Genomic DNA, 13,049 nt, shown 5'->3' with positions numbered 1-13,049 from the left:
CCTGTCTTGGTTATGACTTCCATATGTTATTGTTAATGTTGACTGTATTCAGATTAAAAAAATCTTCTTCTTTTTTTTTTTTTTTTCATCTATTCTGAATTGTCATATTAAATTTATGTACAAAATAAAACGGTGGTCGACCCAAGAAAGTCCGGGAAAACACGAAAAAAAAAAAAAGGATCCTGAAACCCCCGGGGGACTCACAGAAGGGGGGATGATTTGGGACGTTACACCGGGAAAAAAAAAATCGCTCCAACAAATCATTTGACATTCTCTGTTTTTTTGTTGTTGTTTGTTTTTGTTTTTGTTTTCTTTAACCGAAATGTGTCACTGAATTCAAAACTACCCTTCGGAATAAAAAAAAAACCTTTGTCTAAAAGCCACTAAAAAAAAAAAAAAAAAAAAAAAAAAAAAAAAAAAAAAAAATCAGCTAAGCATAATAGTGCGTCTCTTAAAAGCTTTGTATAAATACATACACACACTCCTTAAGATTGGTTCACTTCGAGATGCCATAAGCAACGCAGTCCGGAACAGGGAAGGATCCTGATAATACTTTTGTGAAATATACTTTATACGTAAATCACGATAAGCCTGACAACAAAGCAGAAAATGTTTTTCATCTTCATTTTCGTTATTACACAGAGGACACAATAAATTCACACCTGTATACATTTTATAACGGTTATCATGTACCATGATTTCCGATATTCCACATCTAAATCTTGTCATAAAATACCTTATATGTATGTCTATATCAAGCAGTAGATATTGTTCACAATTTACAGATGATTTAAATGTTCTATAAAAAGAATATCTATCACTGCTCTGCATATGTTCTTCCCAGTTTTGCCATCTATTATAAATCAGTCGTTGACGAAGTTCTTTTAAAAAGACGTTTGTGTTTTCAACACCTTGATTCATCCATACAAAACCGAATCCATTTTCAAACAAAAATTCTCTAATACCAGAAACCCAAGATTTTTTTACCACGTAATTCCAAGTCAAATAACATTTTATACGCTTTATATGGTAACCTTTCTTCGCTCATAAGTACAATCTTTAACCAGTATCTAACACATTGCAAGGACGAATTTATATATATTGGGTACTGACCTGTTTCTCCGTACACAAAATCATTTGGTGTTTTGATATGAACCCCCCAAAATTTCTTAAGAGCAAATTGATGAACTTTTTCTATGTATATAGCAGCTTTGTCTAAACCCCATATTTCAGCACCATACTGAGCAACTGGTTGTACTTGGGCATCAAACAGTTTTAAGAACACAATTAATGACTTATTATTCAACATATACATTTTTTGCAAAATACATAACAAGGCATTTTTTGTTCTACTTGCAAGGCCCTGACAGGCACATGTAAAGCTTATGCAAGTAGAAAAGAATATTCCAAGATATTTGTAACAATTCACAATAGACATGAGCTGACCATTAAAATACCACCTTTCTCTTGCTGCCAAATAACCACCCTTCCTGAAAACCACAATATTGCTGTTTTTCATATTAACATGAAGTTAAAGTCTGGAAGCTGCATTGTATAGGTTATTCAATTGAGTCTGAAGACCAGCTGGGGTTTCAGACACCAAGGCAGTGTCATCAGCAAGCAACAATATAAATAATTCAATGACATCAGGAGAGAGCGTTGCACCATGTCTTCCACTGGCAATTATTTCTAAAGCTAATTCGTTTAGGACTAATGAGAAAAAAACAGGGCTACACGCATCTCCTTGTTTAACACCTTGTGTACATATAATATAGTCTGTAAATTCATTACTAGATCTCACTTTTGATTTAACAACATTATACATGCTCTTAATACATCGATACAGCTTACCCTTAATACCGTTCTTTTGAAGTATTGACCAAAGCAATTTTCTGGAAACAGAATCAAAGGCTTTTTCAAAATCTATAAAGGCTACGTACAATTTACGATTTAATGAAAACTGTTTTTGTATAATGGCTAGAAGTGTAAACATCTGATCGACAGTTGAATAATCTTTTTTGAAGCCAGCTTGATATTCACCGGTGATATTGTTCTCTTCTACCCATTTTTGCAATCTGCAATTTATAACTGAACTGTACATTTTGCTACTTCTATCACAAATGGAAATTCCTCTATAATTACCAGGATCATCAACTGCTCATTTCTTAAAAAGTGGAATAATGATAGATTCTGTCCAATTTTTTGGATACACTCCCTTATCAAACAAAGCATTGAAAAATTTAACAAAAAACTCAACTATAATATCATCACCATATTTAAACAGTTCTCATATAATTCCATCTGGGCCAGCAGATTTTCCATTCTTAAGTTTTTTAATTGCTGTAATAACTTCATCTCTTGAGATAGGACTATCTAAGTAACTATTTTCACTCATCATTTCAGTATCTTCAACATCTTCTACGTCTTTTTCTAAGAGTTCTTTGAAGTATTGATGCCATTCACCAATTGAAATGTTGTTGTTACTTGTACGAGTTCTCTTGCATGAAATTCTGTGTAAAATTTGCCAAAAATCAGTTTGATCATGCATGGAGCTAATCAAATTAGTCAGTAATGATTTACTATATGTCTCTTTCTTTCTCTTTAACAGGTTCTTGTATTCCCTTTGTGCTTACAATATTCTATGCTGTCTTCGGTTTTTAATGTTTTTCGAAAAACTCTTAACAGTTTTCTAGCTTTGGATTTAGCTATTTTACATTCTTGATCGAACCACTTATTATTCCTGTCACTATCGTTTAATATGATTTTCTTCTTCATATATTCTGCTTGTTTCATAATGCAGTTGTTAAACATACTTAAAGCACCATTTATGTCATCATCAATAAGATTTATTGCTATTTCCAATGCTTGTAAATTTTCTTCTTGATTTATCAAACTACAAAAAGCATGAGCACCATCGTCCTGCCACCGTAATTTTTCAATGAATTGTGCTTTCTTATTTCTATTCAAAGTAAGGTTAGAGGCTTGTAAAAAATTAATGTGAAATTCCAAGGGGAGATGATCAGACTCAATGCGTTGAGAGAGAGAGAGAGAGAGAGAGTGTGTATGTGTGTGTGTGTGTGTGTCTGTAGACGAGTATGTCTACTGATGCATTCATGTAGACCTAACTGGATATCAAGTTGTATTGCTTCTTCGAAATTACGTGCTGCTCTTCTAGCTGCTTGGTCTACCCACTCATTTGAAGATATTCCACAGTGCGAAGGTACCCAACAGAAAATTATTTTAATGCCCTGTTTTGTCAGTTGGTGAATAATATGTTTTATTTCCATTGTCATCTCAATTCGCTTCTTTGAATTTGGAGATTCTATAGCTTGTAATACTGACTTTGAGTCTACACATAATAAAATTTCACTTACAGTTTTCGGAATGTCTGAAATGTAATTTAAGGCCATAAGTATGGCTATAAGTCAGCTGTGAAAATGGAATATTGTCAACCAATATAGTATATTTTTTTTCTATTCTGAATGAAGGAATTACAAAAGCCGCTCCTGAATTACCATCTTCCAGAACAGATCCGTCTGTGTATATGTTTAGATAATTTGAATATTGATTTTCTATATGGGAGAGCACTTCAGGTTTTAACAAAAATGGTGACTGGTTCTTTGATATGTCTGTATAATCCATGTCAAAGGTAGCTTTACACTGCTCTCATTCAGGGACTGGTGAAAAAATAGGTACTTTTGCAATTTGCTTGTCTTTTGATTCCGTAGCACTAATGATATCTGATGCAAATGTATTAATGGATGTCATAGACTGTATCGTCTTAGCTCTTTTAGCAAAATCTTTTTGTGAACTCAAATTAGCTTATTATTTTGAAAATGTTTCATATGCAAAAGATTTGATAACGAATTTCGCGGCTGACGCTTTCCTGTGTTCATCAAGAGATAAAACACCTGCTTCTCTGTAAGTCCCTTAATTTGATGTAAGAATGGGCACACCTAGAGCGAGTTTATAAGCCTTACAATCAATGCTTTGCAGCTTCTTTAGCAAATTCAGTGGAGCACTGAAAAATACCTCTTGAGCGTATGTCAAGCGTGAACGTACGAGGGAGGTAGCGAGAGATATCAACGCTTTGGTATCTTGCCCCCAGTGCTGTTTACAAATTATTTTAAGGAAATCTAGACCTTTTCTTGCTTTGTTTTGTATATAGTCAATATGATAATTCCACGAAAGCTTTGAAGAAAGACAGACTCCCAAAAATTTAACAGATTGTGTATATCTGATGATAGTACCATTTATTGTAAACACGGGGAGCTTTTCAGGGTCTGATCCTGTGTGTGTGTGTGTGTGTGTGTGTGTGTGTGTGTGTGTTGTAGACGAGAGAGAGAGAAAGAGAGAGAGAGAATGTGTGTGTGTGTGTGTTTGTAGACGAGTGTGCGTGTGTATGTATGTGTGTGTGTGTGTGTGTATGTGTGTGTATGTGTGTGCTTGTAGATGAGAGAGAGAGAGAGGGAGAGACAGAGAAAGAGAAAGAGAGTGTGTGTGTGTATGTGTGTTTGTAGACGAGTGTGTGTGTGTGTGTGTGTGTGTGTGTTTGTAGACGAGAGAGAGAGAGAGAGAGAGAGAGAGAGAGAGAGAGCGTGTGTGTGTTTGTAGACGAGAGAGACAGAGAGTGTGTGTGTTTGTAGACGAGTGTGCGTGTGTGTTTGTGTGTGTGTGCGCGCGCGCGAGCGCGCGTGTGTGTGTGTGTATGTGTGTGTGTTTATGTGTATGTGTGTGTGTGTGTGTGTGTGTGTGTAGACGAGAAAGAGAGAGAGAGAGAGAGAGTGTGTGTGTATGTGTGTTTGTAGACTAGTGTGTGTGTGCGCGCGTGCGCGCGTGTGTGTGTGTGTGTGTGGGGGGGGGGGGGGGTGAGTTCTTTGTTGTTGTTTTTTTTCGGCCAATGAAAAAGTCTCGTGCAGAGCACTAAAAATAGGAAGCAGAAAAGGAAGAAAAAAAGAAGAAAGAAACATAAAGAAAGAAAAAAAACACACCAAAAAACAAACAAACAAACAAACAAAACAAAAACAAACAAACAACAACAACAACAAAAAAAAAAAAAAAAAAAAAAAAAAAAACACACACAAAAATATGGTGTCTAGGAATAGCTGGGGATTCCCCCTGTGATGTGTAGAAAATATGGCCTGTCCTACCACCGAACACAAAGAGCAGTAGGTTCATGGATAACAGACCCATGATCTGGTCACCCTTCAGTGACATGGGTCCTCTACCTAGCTGCTGCATAAATGCGAGTTTGGCAGTGAAAGGGTTAAACGTTATCAAGCTTGGGGAAGGCCGTGGAGTTGGATCGAACCAAGCAAGTTAAGGCTGGAAGCAAGAAGACTTACAACGCTGAAACATCTGCCTGCTTGTAACCGAATTTAATAGTTAAAATTATGTTGTTTTTCTAGCGTGATAAAAATGATTACTTATTCAGTGTATTCGAGATGATAATAACGTTTAAATCAGGTTATTTTAATGTATCTTGATTATTCAATATTTTGTTTTAATGTAGCCAAGCGCTCAGCTCAGGCTTCAGATACTGCTTCACACACAAGTTTTACAACAGACGCTTTTTTCGCAACTAACTTGCCAGTCTTCAACCACTCGCGCAGAATGTGTGACGCAATCCCCAGTTTGAATGCAAAGCCCATTCTAAACTTATTCTCTAAACATCTATTAAATCAAGTCTATGTATCATTCGCTGTGTGTGTATATATGTTACAATTCCCAAAAGCGTGTTGTCATTATAAGTAGAATCTGCCCTAATGTTGAAAAAAAGAAACTATTTCAAAAGAAACTTTCTTTTTCAAAATATCAAAAAAATAACGCGCGCACGCACACACACACACACACACACACACACACACACACAGAAACACACACACACACACACATACACTTGGGATCAATATTCATAAGCAGCATAATATTTAAAACAAACTGAACAGTCAAGCTGTTAATCAATCTATCGTTAATGATATCGAAGTGAATAACGTTGTTAATGAATTCACACAAATAATGACGTCAGCTGCGAATGTTAGTCTAAGAACAGAATGTAGATTTCATAAGCAAAAACGCCGTAGAAATAAAATATGGTTTGACAGAGACTGTTATCAACACAGGAGAGACATTAAATCAATTTTGAATGCGTTAAATAGACAGCCATACAATCAGTCTTTACGTCAAAAATATTTTGCTAAACGCAAGATATACAACAGACTGGTAAAACAAAAGATACATTCATATAAAAATCTCTTAGTGAAAGAATTAAACGAGGCTCTCAATAAAGATCCAAAGTCAGCATGGAAAACAATTAAAACTTTACAGACAATGGGAGAACAGAACGAATGTAAACATCAATTAAATGTTTCAAATTGGATTTATCATTTAGAAAATTTAATTGGAAAAGACGTGGAAATAAATGACGAGCAAAAAACAAAAGTTCAAGATGAACTTGAAAATACTGAAATGTTAGATGATGGTAATACATTAAGTTTCAATAAAGAAATTACTGAAGAAGAAATACGAAAGGCATGCCTAAGTCAAAAAAACAAAAAATCGCCAGGAAGGGACGCAATAACAAATGAGATGATCAAAAGCAGTCTTCCGGTTCTGTTACCTGTCATGCAAAAGCTATATAATATAATATATACAACAGGTATAGATCCAGACAATTGGAAAACTGGTATCAGTATCCCTTTATATAAAAGCGGCAACCCAATGAACCCAAATAAATATCGGGGGATTACACTGACTAATACATTAGGTAAAGTATTCTGCACAATCCTGAATACAAGAATGAATGAATATCTGGAGACTAACGACGTTTTGATCAAAGAACAAGCCGGATTTCGAAAAAAACTATAGAACCACTGATCAAATCTTTGTTTTAAAAAAGCTAGTAGATGAGATAATAAAAAGAAAAAACAGTCGACTATATGGTTGTTTTGTAGATTTTCAAAAAGCGTCCGACAGTGTTTGGCATGATGCAATGATGCTCAAGCTACACCGGATAGGAATAAAAGGTAAATGTTTTAATATCATAAAAAAATATGTATACAAACGCTAAAATCTGCGCAAAATCACAAGATCATTTCAGCAGAGAATTTATTATTCGAAAAGGGGTACATCAGGGAAATACACTCAGCCCAACTCTATTCAATATTTTCATAAATGATATCACCACAGATATGACAGATATAAACTCCCCAACAATTCACAACACTTCATCTACTAGAATCCCATGTCTTTCATATGCAGATGATTTAGTTATTTTATCATTATCTAAAGACGGCTTGCAACAAAAGCTTAACATTTTACACTCTTATTGCAGTCAATGGGGCTTACGTTTGAATAAAGAAAAGACAAAAGTAATCGTTTTTTCAAAAACTGTCCCTAAAATACCCCAAACATTTTAAATGTGGAGAGGACATAATTGAAACAGCAGAAGAATATAAATATTTAGGGGTTATATTTCATGGAAATGGCAACTTAAGTCGAACACAAGGTCATCTTAAAAATCAAGCAAATAAGGCTCTACATGTGCTACTCAGAACATTTCGTAATACAAATATGAATAGAGATGTCATGTGTCAGTTATATGATACTTTGATAACGCCTATTTCAACATATGGAGCAGAAGTTTGGTTCCCATATGATGTTACAGGAAATGTATCATTTAATTTATTCGAATTATTCAGTAATTGTCTTTTCAACAAATTTCCGCATGAAAGACTTCATTTCAAGTTTTGTAAGCAGTTACTTGGTGTACATAAAAGAGCAATGGTTCTCCCCGTTTTAGGAGAATTAGGAAGATTTCCTATTAGCCTAAAAATAATATGTCAAGTTATTGGCTATTGGATACACATGTTAGAGCTTCCTCAAAATTCACTTGTATACACAACATATAACTGCATGTATCGTCAAACAAATGAAAATGTTCAGTGGCTACTTTTCATAAGAAATGTATTAACTAGCACTGGATTAGATCATGTTTGGAAAAACCAGTTCACTTTTAGTGTTAAAAGGTTAAAGCATGCTGCATCCAAGAAGCTTGAAAATGAATATATAAAATTTTGGAAACAGAAACATGACAGTTCATCTAAATTAGCATTTTACAAGAACGCTGTGACAAATTATAAAATTGAACCGTATTTAAAGAATACAGCAAATACACAACACAGGAAAGCACTCACCATGTTACGAATCAGCGCCCATGACTTACAAACAAATCGAACAGGGAAGATATAAAAATACACCGAAAGAACAAAGACTGTGTGATACTTGTAACAGTTTAGAAGATGAGATTCACCTTCTAGACAAGTGTGTAAAGTACAATACTTACAGACACAGATTCCTAATCGATATATGTCGTCCAAATGGAAAGCCTAGTGAACTGATCCTTCTAACAGAAATACAGCCAAGGCTGGCGAAATTTGTTCATGAATGTTTCTCTTCTTAATATGCTCATGTTTATGTTTCATTGTGTCTTATAAACTTTAAGGTTTTATGACAATAAAAAGTATTCTATTCTATTCTATTCACACACACACACACACACACACACACACACGCACGCACGCACACACACACACACACACACACACACACACACACACTAACCTGGCTCAGAGTTGATATCTGGGTAGAAAAACTTCACGTTGAAATTGTCCTTGGACTTTCCTATGTCCTTCTCGAACAGACAGATGACCGTGGTGTTGTGGAGAGATGTGACGGCATTACAGGTCTGTGCCTCTGTGCCACCTGGATTCAGCACCAACAGCAGCACTGCCAGAACCAGCATCCTGTTCAGCAAGCAAGATGTATTGCAAGTTGGTAAATAAGTAAGTAAGTAAGTAAGTAAGTGGTCAGGTCAGGTCTCTACCTGCCACAGGTACCATGTAACCCTGTGCTACCTGTCACTTGCGGGCAGATGGAGCTCGACAGCCCGGGAAGGCAGTCCATCTAAGACAAGGAAAAGTCTGAAGTAAAACCCATGAAGTGCTAAGGAATGCTGGACAGTCTCGACATGCATTGACCCTGGGTCCATGGCCATGTCCCGACTTTCAGTAGCCGCGCCCCCGTGCCTCCGAGGAAGGTTTTTGAGCCAGAGGCTAGGACAAGGACAGTCTGATATAAAACCTACGACCTGAGGACCTCACTGTCACCGTCCCAGCTTGCTAGGCTATGGCAGATGAACCACGGGTGTAAAGGGTGGGGCCAGTACTGCGCACACTGCACTCCACCTAAAAATTCCATTGCGCAGGCTTGAAGGACACGTCCACGTCCGCGCCACCAACTATTCCAAGCCCTGTAGCGATGGGAAAGGGGCGAAAACGGCAGGTGGAAGATGTCACTGGAAGCCGCAGTTCCAATCCTGCATGCAGGCGGTTCAGGATATTGGTCGCCTGATTGTTGACCCGGAGGTGACAGCATCACTCGGCAGCACCCTGAACGACCAAGCAGCCTTTTCTAGGGACAGCACTGCTTGCTCCACACGGAGAGGGGCCTAGAAAAGGTGGTCCAAACAAATGCTCATCTCCATACCCCCCAGTTGGCTAGCCGCGGTCAACGGGCATCTCCAAACGCGGTCGAACAACAATAGAGAAGAAAAGGCCGGCACCTGCCTCACAATTAGGTGCAAAAGGACTAAAGGTAGCATGCTGGAACATCCGAACCATGCGTGACTCTGCAGACAGCAACCACCCAGAAAGGCGTTCCGCTCTAGTCGCACACGAACTTAAGAGACTGAACATTGACATTGCTGCCGTCAGCGAAGTCCGCTTTGCAGGGAAAGGCAGCCTCCAGGAACACGGCGCTGGGTACACCCTCTACTGGTCAGGCAAGCCAGAGACCGAGAGACGCCTTTATGGCGTAGGCTTTATGGTCAGGAGCACCATTGCCTCCAAGCTTGAAAACCTGCCAACAGGACACTCAGACCGAATTATGTCCATGCGCCTCCCACTACGGAACAAACAGCATGCCACTCTGTTCAGCGTGTACGCTCCAACCCTCCAAGCGGACCCCACAGAAAAGGTCAAGTTTTACACTGATCTGCGCAACCTCGTTCAGAACACCCCTGCTGACGACAAGGTCATCATCCTTGGCGACTTCAATGCCAGAGTTGGCCAAGATTCAGAAGCCTGGAAAGGAGTCCTTGGCAAGCATGGCGTTGGTAATTGCAACGAAAATGGGCACCTTCTTCTCGAGTTCTGTGCAGAGCAGCAGTTTACCATCACCAACACCATTTTCCAGCAGAAGGACAGCCTGAAGACAACGTGGATGCATCCTCGGTCCAAACATTGGCACCTCATTGATTACATCCTGATGCGCCAGAGAGACGTACGAGACGTCCTACACACCCGAGTGATGCCCAGCGCGGAGTGTCATACTGACCACCGCCTCGTCCGCAGCAAGCTCAGGCTCCACTTCAAGCCCAAACCAAAGAAAGGAGGAGCTCCTAGGAAGAAATTCCAGGTCGGCAACTTTCAGTCAGCTGAAGTGAAAGCTGAATTCCAGGCGAAGCTTCAGGACAAACTTGAAGACCCCAGTTGCCCCACAGACCCCTCTCCAGAAGCACTATGGGCACAGCTGAAATCAGCCATCCTGCAGTCCTCTGAAGAAGTCCTAGGGTTCTCGTCGAAAAAGAACAAGGACTGGTTTGACGAAAACAACCAGGAGATCCAAGAATTGCTGGCGAAGAAGAGATCAGCCCACCAGGCTCACCTTGCACAACCGTCTTGTCCGGTGAAGAAAGCAACCTTCCGGCTCATATGCAGCAACCTCCAGCGCAAGCTTCGTGAGATTCAAAATGGGTGGTGGACCAACCTGGCAGAGAGGGCTCAGCTTTGTGCAGACACTGGTGACTACCGGGGCTTATACGAAGCCTTGAAGGCGGTGTACGGTCCCTCATACCAGGTCCAGAGTCCTTTGCGCAGCGCAGACGGCCAGGCGCTCTTCACAGACAAGACGTCGATCCTGAACAGGTGGTCGGAACATTTCCAGGCCCTCTTCAGCGCCAACCGCAAGGTTCAAGACTCGGCAATTCTCCGCATCCCACAACAGCCAGTGAAATTACAACTGGACGAGCTACCAACCCTAGAAGAGACTGTCAAGGCCATTGAACAGCTGAAATGTGGCAAGGCAGCAGGGGTTGACGGAATTCCGCCGGAGGCGTGGAAGAATGGAGGCCCAGCACTACACTCCAAACTCCACAACCTCTTTGTCTGCTGCTGGGAGCAAGGCAAACTACCACAGGACCTCCGTGACGCAGTCATCATCACCCTGTATAAAAACAAGGGAGAAAAGTCGGACTGCTCCAACTACAGGGGGATAACTCTGCTCTCCATCGCAGGCAAGATCCTCGCCAGAGTCCTCCTAAATCGGCTGGTGCCTACTATCGCCGAAGAACATCTCCCAGAGAGTCAGTGTGGCTTTAGAGCCAACAGAGGCACCACTGACATGGTCTTCGTTCTCAGACAGCTACAAGAAAAATGTCGGGAACAGAACAAAGGACTGTATGCGACATTCGTCGATCTCACGAAAGCTTTCGACACCGTGAGCAGAAAAGGTCTGTGGGAGATCATGAAACGTCTAGGATGCCCCCCAAAATTCCTCAGCATGGTCATCCAACTACATGAGGAACAGCGTGGACAGGTCAGACACAGCAACGACCTTTCGGAGCCCTTCCCAATTGGAAATGGAGTGAAACAAGGTTGTGTCCTCGCGCCGACCCTCTTCACGATCTTCTTCAGCATGATGCTCCAACAGGCCACTGAAGATCTTGGCGACGACGACGGTATCTTCATCAGATACCGCACTGATGGCAGCCTATTCAACCTGAGGCGGCTACAGGCCCACACCAAGACACTGGAGCAACTCATCAGAGAGCTTCTGTTTGCCGACGATGCTGCCCTCGTCGCCCATACAGAAGCGGCCCTGCAGCGTATAACGTCCTGCTTCGCAGAGGCTGCGCAGCTCTTCGGCCTAGAAGTCAGTCTGAAAAAGACGGAAGTTCTCCACCAGCCTGCCCCACAGGAAGAATTCCACGCTCCTCACATCAACATCGGTGAGACAGAGCTGAAGTCGGTCCACCAGTTCAGCTACCTAGGCTGCACCATCTCGTCTGACGCCAAGATCGACAAGGAGATCGACAACAGACTTGCAAAGGCAAACAGCGCATTCGGCAGGCTGTACAAGAGAGTGTGGAACAACAAACACCTGAAGAAAGACACAAAGATCAGCGTGTACAGAGCTGTTGTACTGCCCACCCTGTTGTATGGCTCCGAAACCTGGATCACCTACCGGCACCACATACGACTGCTTGATCGCTTCCACCAGCGCTGCCTTCGCACCATCCTCAGCATCCACTGGAGTGACTACATCACAAATGTCGAGGTCCTGGAGCAGGCAAAGACTATCAGCATCGAGGCAGTGCTGCTAAAGACCCAGCTACGTTGGGCAGGGCACGTGTCCAGGATGGAGGACCACCGCCTGCCCAAGATCGCGCTGTATGGCGAACTGTCCACTGGCCACCGTGACAGAGGAGCACCCAAGAAGAGATACAAAGACTCCTTGAAGAAAGCTCTCGGTGCCTGTCACATTGACCATCGCCAGTGGTCCGCAGTAGCCGCTGATCGAGAGACCTGGCGACGCACCATCCACCAAGCTGTCTCCTCCTTCGAAAACAACCGCAGGGCCAGCCTTGAGGACAAACGCAGAAGGAGGAAGAACCACGACGCTGCAGCCGCGAACCCAGACCAGACTTTCCCTTGCAACCGCTGCGGCCGACTCTGCTTTTCCCGCATTGGCCTTGTCAGCCATGAGCGTGCCTGCATCAGACGTGGACAACGCCCTTCCTAGATCTTCGTCAGCGAAGCCAGGCCATGATGATGAAGTAAGTAAGTAAGTGAGTTAGTGAGTAGCAAGTTCAGTAAGTTGATAGGTAGGTAGGTAATGTTCGTCCTTCGGAATCGAAGATGACCATGGCTTCAAAAACCAGATGGATGATCGGTGGCTGTGGGTCTGGAGGTGACTGGTGAGGCCATTCC

At 41.3% G+C, this 13,049-nt stretch overlaps 1 protein-coding gene across 1 annotated transcript in view; it reads right to left on the bottom strand.

Annotated features, from left to right (window-relative positions):
- Positions 1–13,049, bottom strand: part of LOC143291541 (GTPase IMAP family member 8-like) — a 42,215-nt gene that overhangs the window by 26,488 nt on the left and 2,678 nt on the right. The window contains exon 2 of the mRNA XM_076601442.1: positions 8,623–8,804. Coding sequence (XP_076457557.1) covers positions 8,623–8,803 — 181 coding nt within the window. The 5' untranslated portion in view covers position 8,804. The remainder of the gene's footprint in view (positions 1–8,622; positions 8,805–13,049) is intronic.

This window comes from Babylonia areolata, chromosome 17 (assembly GCF_041734735.1).
Source record: "Babylonia areolata isolate BAREFJ2019XMU chromosome 17, ASM4173473v1, whole genome shotgun sequence".
Lineage (NCBI taxonomy): Eukaryota > Metazoa > Mollusca > Gastropoda > Neogastropoda > Buccinidae > Babylonia > Babylonia areolata.
The sequence above is the reverse complement of the archived record's forward strand: the minus strand, read 5'-3'. Positions and strand labels throughout refer to the sequence as shown.